The sequence below is a fragment of the Uloborus diversus genome, chromosome 1 (genome assembly GCF_026930045.1).
Source record: "Uloborus diversus isolate 005 chromosome 1, Udiv.v.3.1, whole genome shotgun sequence".
Classification (NCBI taxonomy): Eukaryota; Metazoa; Arthropoda; class Arachnida; order Araneae; family Uloboridae; genus Uloborus; species Uloborus diversus.
The window spans coordinates 229860645-229870665 of record NC_072731.1 but is presented as its reverse complement, the minus strand read 5'-3'; the positions used below and the strand labels follow the sequence as shown (position 1 = coordinate 229870665).

The 10021-nt window shown below is 35.9% G+C and overlaps 1 protein-coding gene across 1 annotated transcript; it reads right to left on the bottom strand.

The window, feature by feature from the left end:
• Window positions 1–3275: 3275 nt before the first annotated feature.
• Window positions 3276–3866, bottom strand: LOC129219166 (uncharacterized). The gene has a single exon (XM_054853490.1). The coding sequence runs from the start codon at window positions 3864–3866 to the stop codon at window positions 3276–3278; it is 591 nt and encodes a 196-aa protein (XP_054709465.1).
• Between the last annotated feature and the right edge of the window lie 6155 nt (window positions 3867–10021).

Genomic DNA, 10021 nt, shown 5'->3' with positions numbered 1-10021 from the left:
TACCAGGCGTTTTACTTTATAGCGCACAGAAACGTAACCCTAATTTATAAATTTCTGTTTCTTCTTCGTCTGGTTCTTTGTGCTGTTGAAGTATTTACTTTTGGATATGTCTTTGAGTTTCAATGCAATTAGTTTTCTTTTACATTGATTTATTGTGTTGCTCTTAAAAACGTGATGTTGAATTGTAAATATTGGAAGCAAATCTTTATTATTTTGTAGTTATAATTAACGCGGAGTTTTGGGTATTACTGTAGTAGGTGATCTGGCACTCTAGTTACTTGACAGATGGCCCCACTAAAAGCAAAATTACTGAGTAACTAGATAACTACAAGGATAGATCACATGCTACACTAACATTAGAGGCTGGCCACGCCTTGATTCTGAAGAGTCAACATTGGTGAAGAAAGGAAAACGAAAGGTGGACAGTAATAATGTTGCTTTAAAGAGTACAGAGCCAATTATTATTGCTTATTCGCCACCGAAAACAGGTGATTGCAGACATTTGAACAGTTTCATATAAAGGTGCACCAACCCAAAAGAGCTCAATAATAACAATACACCAACCCGCAGAAGGCAATACCACTCGTTGGTGTGCTAAACTGTTTTAGAGACTAGTTGATTGTTAATCCCAGCTTCAATGGTTGATCATCTGCCTATAGCTCGGTTATTTACTATTCCAGACTGATGAGTGTATAACAAGGACGAAACTGCATTCTTTGGATGTCATTACCGAACTGTCGGTATATTGCACATATTGTAATATTTTATAATTTATCGAGAATAACTTTTGCAATATAATACAACAATAATAAAATGATAGTTTTTGAAATGAACACATTAAATAGTAACTGGAGATATACAGATGTGCAGTGCAGTACTTATTTAGTTAATTTTCGTCATGTTTTAATTTTAAATCTTTAATTAAACTCGACAAGTGCTTGCGGTTACTTATTCAATTTCTTATAAATCTCGTACGTATTAATTCATTTACACATTCCTACATTTAATCATTCACCTTTCCTCACATATTTATTTTATTCGCTTATTGTTTCATTATTTATTCATTTATTTTTTTATTTACTCATTCATTTGATCAAAAATAATTGAAATAACCAAATCCCAAACATTTCATTGGAAATATGTTATATTTTATATACAATTTGCCTCCATATAAAAAAAAAGTGAAAATGTTCACCTTTTCTTTTACGGTACCAATCTCCCCCCCCCCCTCCAGAAATGAAAAAAAAATATTTCAATGTAAATTTTATTATAAAATATTCTTTCTTTATGTAATGTAATTTTTAAAACAAATTTACAACTTGTTTGTTTTGAAAACGGTTCGTTATATCAACTATATCACTTTGCTCTACAATAACAAATACATAAATTATTGAGAACACAAAATACTTCAAATAAGTTAAATTGAAATATTTTTAGGATAAAAGGTGTGCATAAATTTTAATACAAAAAGCAACAGACCCGTCATATCAAAATTTTCCAGGGGGCTGAGGTGAGGGAGCAACAACGAAAAACAGCAAAAATTCTCCCTCATATGTAAATACATACATTTTTTCAAATCCTGGGGGCGGGTGCAATTGTTCCCTGCTGACCCACCTCAAATGACGGGCATGATAATCAAATTATAGAAAACTTTGGAAAGAAAACGTCACTTGGCAAAAAATATTAAAAGCATTTCAATTACTCATGCTTCATGCACATGCAAAATACCTTCTAATCCTTAAATTAATGATTCCAAATAGTGTACAATCTTCAGGAGATAGAAAAGAAAGGAATTTAAATTTCATATTGTTTGCCAAAGGTATTACCAGGAAAAAAAAATAGGTTACTTTAAGATCTGAAAATTTTCTTTACGTTGCATAATTGCATTTAAATTAATTCATGTGAGAATGTTGACATCGTTCATTCATATTTATTTATCTGCATTATAAAGCAGATGACAAAATTTCGGAACATATTACGCCATCTATTGGAGAGTGAATTAGATAAGAGTTTCTTCATCACTGTCGAAAATGTCAAACTTTTTGAAACATATTTGATCCCCTGACCCTTTATCAAAAAGTGTCACTGTACCCCTGCCCCTCCTAACATGTGACACTAACTATATTTTAAACATTAATGCTATAAAAATTGTTTTTTATTTCAACAAAAACGTTTGACGTCACACTTCTTGTAGGCTCATTTTCCTCTTTTTCACAATTTCATAACCCCCCCCCCCCCTCAAGACATGGCATCTTTAAAGAGTAAATCAATTCAGTCGGAGTAGCGGCGGGGAGGTAAGGGGGTGTTCGCCCCGGGCTGCAGATTTTGTAAAATTAATATTAAAGAGATAGGGAACCTCCCGCTGTGCCCCCAAAAAACATATGAAAATATATGCAATACCAGGGATGCCCAAGAGGGGGGCTTCATGACGCAGTCTGCGGCATTGAAATTTTTTAGGGTAATCAATTTTACAGGGTTTTTGGTGTCATAGGGACGGCAGGGGGTAACCCTGTATCGTACTAGGTGCATTTGCTTTCGCCAGAACCAGATGGGGGGGGGGGGACCAAGAGTGGCACTCAAGGACGGGCCCTAAAGGATCTTTCCGGAGGAGTGCCTTCTATCCCGACGCCCCTTCCTAGTGTCACCAATAGTAGCTTAAATTTTCATTTTTATAAGGCTTAAACTCGAAATTTTTTTACAGTTGAGCCACTTAACCGCCCTTGCTCCCCTAGCTTCGGCAAAATTAGGTTAAAAATGGCATTTAAGGATCTTAATATCAAACATTGCTTTACGGAACCAACTCCTCCTCCCTTGTCTAACGTAACAAAAGAGATAACTTTTAAAACGTGTAATGTTGTAAAATTCCGGGCTGTTGTGCCTGGTCTGAGTGTTGTTACTTCAAACGTTTCGGCAGCATCTGCGGCGGCCATCTTCAGTGTTTACGTGGTCGAAGCTTCCAGGGAAGCGACTTCCTAGCAACTGATCCAGATATCGAAGCGTTGTCACTATTTATGTGGAAGATCTAGCTCTCCCTTCGTTCTGGGCCAGGATTGGCTGATGAACGTTCGTCCTTGTTTCTGGTTGGCTGAAACTTGAGCTCTCTTCATTCTGGTTGGGGATTGGCTGCTGGATGTCCGTCGCTGTTTCTGGTTGGCTAGAAGTATCTCTTGGGATAATCCGTCTTAGTGTAGCATGCCAGAGTTTGTTGATCTAAATTCCTTCTTCCTTTTTGTTAAAAATTTTTGGATATTTGAAAAATTCGATTGCTTCTCTGTTTAATAGCGGGAAGTCCTTGAAAGTGTTTTGGTTTCTTTGAATTTAATGTCATAGGTGCCATCACTAAAAATGTGTACCGCGACTGCTGATTTCTCAGTGTGACCCAGACGGCAATTTCTTTGGTGTTCCTTCATTCTTGTATTAACGCTTCTTTTTGTTGTTCCAATGTAAGCCGATCCGCAGGAACATAGAATCTTGTAAACTCCTGCAGCGGACAAAGGTCTCTCGCATCTTTCACTGATCGTAGAAAGTCGCTGATGCGATGGGTAGGCTTTGAAAACGGTCTTAATGTGGTGTTCGCTCAGCAGTCTTTCAATTCTTTCGGTGACGTCCTCAACGTAGGGGAGGTACGCAGTAGATTTCGCCGGTTCTTCTTCAGGTGGTTGTCTTTCCACTTTGGGGTGGAAAGCTCTTTTAATTTCTTGCTTCGAAAAGCCGTTGGCTTGGAAGACATTTGTGAGGTGAGAAAGTTCCTTCTCAATAGCAGTTGGTTCGCAGATTTTGTGCAGATATCGATCCGTATGTATAGGCTTACGATAAATACAATGGCCTAGGGTTCCGTCAACTCTACGGTCGACCATGACGTCCATTCTTCGTGATATGGAACATGAAACAGACGAACTTCATCGATTTTTGACTCACATAGACAGCCACCATGAGAGTTTCCAATTTACGATGGAAACTGAAAATGACGGGAAGTTGCCTTTCCTGGACTTCTTACTGCGTATCAAATTCATCCATGTTCACTGCAGAAGGGGGGGGGGTACAGGATTTTTACCTAAGACAGATAAAATAAAGAGATTTCACCAAGGTTTCCGAAAGTACTTCTTTTTTCTGTTGAAAAAGGTATTCTAAAATTGCATTTTGAACTTTGATTTCGTAATACACTGGCCTCAAAAAGTTAAGGTACAACCGGTTTTTTGCTTCTACTTTGCGAATGAATGAATGTAGAAACAAAAAATTTGGAGGATATGTGCATTAAATAGTTTTTTATTGAATGCGTCATAGAAATTTGTATAAGTGTATTGCAAAAACGATTTATAACAATAAAAGCAATCTTTGCGGAAAAGTCCATTTTTGAAGAAAAGAGAAAATAACAGTATAAAGTAGTAAAATGTCATAGAAACAATTCAAAAATGGGTTCGAATAAGGAATACGTCCCCCCCTAACTTGAATGCATTGACGGCATCGATTTCCCATGCTCTTTATTAAGTTGTCGGACACCGGAATAGGAAGCGAAGACCAGAGGAAGCCTTGTTCCAGCTCATGTAGCGAACTTGGAGGAGGATTTAAAGTGGCAACCTGTCTGCCAAGATAGTCCCAAAGATGTTCTATCAGATTCAGGTCTGGAGATCGAACTGGCTATTTCATACGCTCCAAACCGTGGTTCTTAAGATACTACTCAACAATCCGTGCTCGGTGAGTTTGTGCATTACTATAAATCAGAATGGAAGTCATTACCAATAACACCAGCATTTGGACGGAGATTTAGATCAAGGACCTCATCCGATATCTCAGACCAGTCAGAGTTCCTCCATAGAACACATGCAGGTCAGTGTGACCACCGAGCGCGATCCCTGCCGACACACACACACAACCATGTGATTCCACCATCTCTATAACTGTCCCTTTCAACAGTGTTGGGGTGATGGTATCTAGTGCGCTGCTCCCTCCAGATCAGTAGACGCCCTGAATCACTCTTCTCTAATGTAAATCTGGACTCTTCTGTGAACAGCACAGAAGCCCATTACTGCTGGGTCCAGGAAACATGTTCTCTTGCCCAACATAAGCGGATCCTTCGCTGTGGTCCGTCGAACGGAACACACACAACAAGTCGTCTTGCATAGAGACCTGCATTATGAAAACGATTCCGCACAGTAGTAGCAGAAATTCTTCCTGATGCTACAAAGTGGTCTGCAACAAGTTGCGGCACAGCAATGGTTCTTCTCCTTAAAGGCCGAAAGAAAAAGAAAACGGTCTGCTACTGGTATTGTAGCTCGTGGTGGGTCTGGAACAGGTCTTCTAGGCACAGAATCTTCTGATTGGTATTCATCCCAAAGTCGCTGAACAGCACTACGAGACACATTGAGGTGTCTAGCAGCATCAGCCTGAGACAATCCCATTTCCATCCCTCCAACTGCCCGCCACCTTAACGAATCGGGCAAACGACGTCTCTGAGACTTTTTCTAAACTCAGACTATTTTCACCGAAACTGCCAACAACAGTTGAAAATTAAAACAACTTACACACAAAAGAACGAAAGCTTGAGATTTGCATATTTTTTTCTCACTCATAAAGATATGTTCTTTTCCATAAAGTAAAAGTGGCAGCTATCGTTTTTTCATAAATAGTTTTAAAAATCGCTATTATCATTCATATAAACTATGAATTTTATTGTTACTGCCATTTTTTTAAATGATGAGCTTCGAAAAACGTGTTGTACCTTAACTTTTTCAGGCCAGTGTAATTCCAGGAGAACGTTTTGAAGCTATCCCCCCCCCCCCCCCCGCTAACATCATAGAATGCAGGGGTGATAGTGAACTGAGGTAAATTTTCTGAAGACAGTGAAATTTTCGGAAATTATGAGGAAGCTCGATACCTCCAGTAAAAATTCTTCAAATATGCCTAAAAAAACCATTGAAAAAAAAAACATTTAAAAGTTTTCTCATAAATAATTTTTTAGTTATAGAATGCGTTGTCGGCACAAAATTTTCGGAAACAGAAACCCAACATTTTCTGAGTTTTCGGATCACTAGCACGACTAACACCCCAAATAAAAGGTCATCTAAAATTGCGCATTTTTTTTTTTTTTTTGAAACTTCAGTTTTGAAAATTTACCAGAGGATAGCCACTGAACCCATTCTTTCCCTTAATATTGTCCGATGTCTAAAATCACGTCTTTATGACTTTAATTTTGCAAAATGCATGGGGGCGGTTTAAAAACTTCTTCTCATTACATTACCCTCATAACACTTTTTAAAATTTTCAGTTAAAGAAATTACTCTTTGAAAGTTTCTCATGCGTGCTTATTTGACAATTAATGATTTATGTTCAAATTTCGTAATATTACCCATTATTCAATTCAAAAAATTAAAAATATTTCTTTAAAAACCCTAATTGTTTTTAATTGTTGTTTTATTTATTTATTTAATTAGTTATTTACTTTTGCACATATTACAAAACCACCTTTTGCATATGTGCATATGTAATTGCTAATTTTGGCCCCTTTTGGCGTTTAGTGCAATATAAGTGCATAAAAACGGTTTTTTTTTTTTTTTTTTTTTAAATGCATATTACTGACTTTTTCACAAGATTTTTCTTCACTTTCTTCTCAAAAGTTAAAAAAAAAAAAAAGCAGCAAATATATTTTTGTTTTTAGAGCATATTTTTTAGCTTTTAGTGAATATTTTAAGTATTTTTAGTGCATATACGAGTATATGCATGCATTTTTTCATGACTTTTTAGTGCACATAATCCGGACTCCAATTATTTTCCTTGTTTTTTTCCTGTGAAACTTCGCGAGAGTTATTTTTCTTCACTTGTTGCAATTTTTATTTTATTACGTGTTATTATCAGTTTTAGGAATTGTAAGACAGTTAAATGAACCCAAATTCGACTTACGTTTTAAATAATTTTATTACATGATATTCATGCTTCATTTTGTGTTTTAAAAATTTAAAAGCTCCTTATGCATTTAGTGTGACGGAGGACCGTCAAAGTGAAACTTGATATTTTTCTCGCTTAGAGTGATTTGATGAAAATGTTAATGATTTAGAAATGTTTTCATTAGTTCTTTTTTTGTATTTTCCAGTAAAAAATTTGGTTTTTCATAATAATTGCAGTACTGTCAATCTTTTGATCTGTTACATAGTTTATGGGAGCGATATATTGAACCAGGCGTGTTTTTTAAAACTCATATTGTCCCACCCGCGGACGCATACAGGGATTTATTTGAGGAGAAGCGGGCAAGCCAAATATGAAGGTAACTTCAAATTGAAGAAATAAAATTATTCAGAGTTTGTTATTTTTAATTTATTTCTTGGGGAGGGGGGAGAGGGGGCTGCGTCTCCCTCCCTAAATACGCTCTTGCCCCCCCCCCAAACTTTTAAAGTGCCCCCCCCCGGGGCGGATCCAGACAGAATTCTCGCAGGGGGCCAATTTTTGAATTTTACAAATATCAATATAGACCACCTTTAACTAGAGAATTTATTAAGTAATTTTCACTAGGTGACGCAAGTTTAACATAAAGGCTGTAACCTTCTCAATAATTTTCATCTTTTCTTAACAAACGTGTGCATAGATCGTTGCCTCAAAATTATCTTTCTGTAATCAATACTGTTCAGAGGCAAACTGTATAGGACTTCTGATTTAAGAGGAAGCCAATGTGAACCAACCATTAAGTATAATATTAACTCCGAAGTAAAGAGGGTCCGGGGGCTTCTACCCCAGAAAATTTTCGAATTTGTAGTCTTAAAAACGCATTTCAGACGATCTTTGGTAATGTTAGGAAAGAAGAGGTTCGATGGCGCTCCCCTGTCTAGTAGCACTGGGAATGTAGTTTAAGACGATCTTTGATGATGTTAGAGGGAGATATGAGGGCCCGTCTGATATTTTTCTGATTTGTAATCCTAGAAATGCATTTTAACTGTCTTTCATAATATTAAGGGCTCGGGTGCAACCCCCCCCCCCCCCCATTTTTCGAAGTTGAAACCTTAAAAACGCAAACATTATCTCCAATAATGTCAAGAAGAGGGAGGTTTAGGGTTTCTCCGGCGGATTTTTTTTCTTTTTTTTTTACCATTGTAGAGCGAAAAACGTAGTTTAATATCGTCTGTTCGTGATGATACGTAGAGGAGAAATTCGAGGGCCCACACCAAGAAATGTTTCTAATTTGCGGTCTTAAAGATGCATTCTAATAGTCTATGTAATGATAGGGGAGAAGAGGTTTGGAGCGTTCCCCCCCCCCCCCCCGAAAGTGTAGATTTAAAAAGGCTGTTTTAGACGATTTTTTGGTAATGTTAAGGGGAGGAGAGATTAAAAGGCCCATCCCAGGAAATTTTACTAATATATAGACTTAAAAACACATTCTAGACTGTCTTTGGTAAGGTTAGGGGTTGAAGACATTCTGAGGTCCACTCCCTAGACCTCAAGATTTAGAAAATTTTCAAGTGGCCAATGGCCACCAGACTCAAAAAACTTGGTGGCCTCCAGTTTTACCGGGTTTCGAAAACAGCGCTCTAGTAGGAGAATGGGGGTGGGGGATTCCAATTTGTATTTTTTGAAACAAATATTATGAAAGTGATGCTAAAGGAATACTAACAAGAAATATAAATTATAATTAATCATGGAAATATAAGAGGCATTGGGTGAAGGTTGGGAGCTCCTGAAGCAAATGGTTTATTCCACCCATTTTAAAGTTTCATAAGAAAAAAAAATCATTAAACCAAAAATAAAGTAGTGTACACAATACCATGGTCCTACAGTGAAAAAAAAAAATTCCCATAAAAACAACAAATTCCTTTAAAATATTTTTGTAAATCATTGCAAACGCCATAGCAGTAAAAATCAACATGCACTTTTCAGGTAACTAGTTTAATGAAAAGAATTAATTGTAAGAAAATTAGCACGAAGGAAATAGAAAAAAATATTAGATAAACATATGATTTGAATTTTTTCAATAATTAAGGTTATTAGTTTTATTTTGTATAAAATTTTTTAACTACAAACCTCCTCCGGTAATATACAATTTGGCATTTATCAAGAATATATTTTCAAACAAAAAACATTATTTTTGCATTATTTGAACTAAGAGTATGACCAAACATGGCGACTACGTTCCATATGCAGCGTCGCCATGTTAGGATGACTATGAAGAGAAAACGATCAAAGGACTGGCTATTTGGCTTATATTTCAATCTGATGTGATTGAAGATTAAAAAATTACAACAGTTATTTTAATAAATAGAAACTAGCCCCTGTTGTTGAAACAATTTTCAATGGAACGTATTCCCAATCGATCACGAGTATTAGCGTCCACATGACAGCAGAAATATAAGATACAGTTTATAGAAGAAAAGTTTTTTTCTTTCTATTTTTAATGATGTATAGGATTTTTAATGAAATACAGGATTTAAGGGACAACATGAAACATTGGCTATGGCAAATAATAAAACGGGGAGCATGGTGGGGGGTGCTTTGTGCAAAAACAAATTGCCTTTTCAAGTTTTAAATTATCTAATTTGTTTTCTTATTTTAACACTTTTCAGAATAAAGGCTGTTTGAGTTAATTGGGAATCAAATAGGATCGAAACGACCTTCGAGGGTTTATGTAAAAAAAACATACATTATGGTGTGTTTTTTTTTTCATACTTTCAGAACAAGATTTAAAGCAAAACATAAAATTGTTTTAGAAAGAGAATTTGAAAAAAAGTACAGGGTTCATACACTTTTGGTTAAAAAAAAAAAACCCCGACTTTTCCAGGTTATTTTTTAGAAAATTCCAGGTTACTCGCTTCATTCAAAATTAAGTAAGTAACAATATTTTCAAAATTGTCAAAATTGTTCAAAGTAGCAATGCATAAGAATTAAAACTTTCCCACTTGAAAAAAAACCCCTTGGATTTTTAAAAAACAATTTCTGTTACAATTTAAGTTTTTAAATTTTTTTTAACATTTTGTTCAATATTGTTTTACTATTTGTTAAAAACAAAGTACTTTCAACTTGTTTTTTTTTTTGATGCCACATG

Coding starts and splice junctions, on each gene's coding strand:
- LOC129219166 (XM_054853490.1), bottom strand. CDS start 3,866: ATGGACGTCATGGTCGACCGTAGAGTTGACGGAACCCTAGGCCATTGT.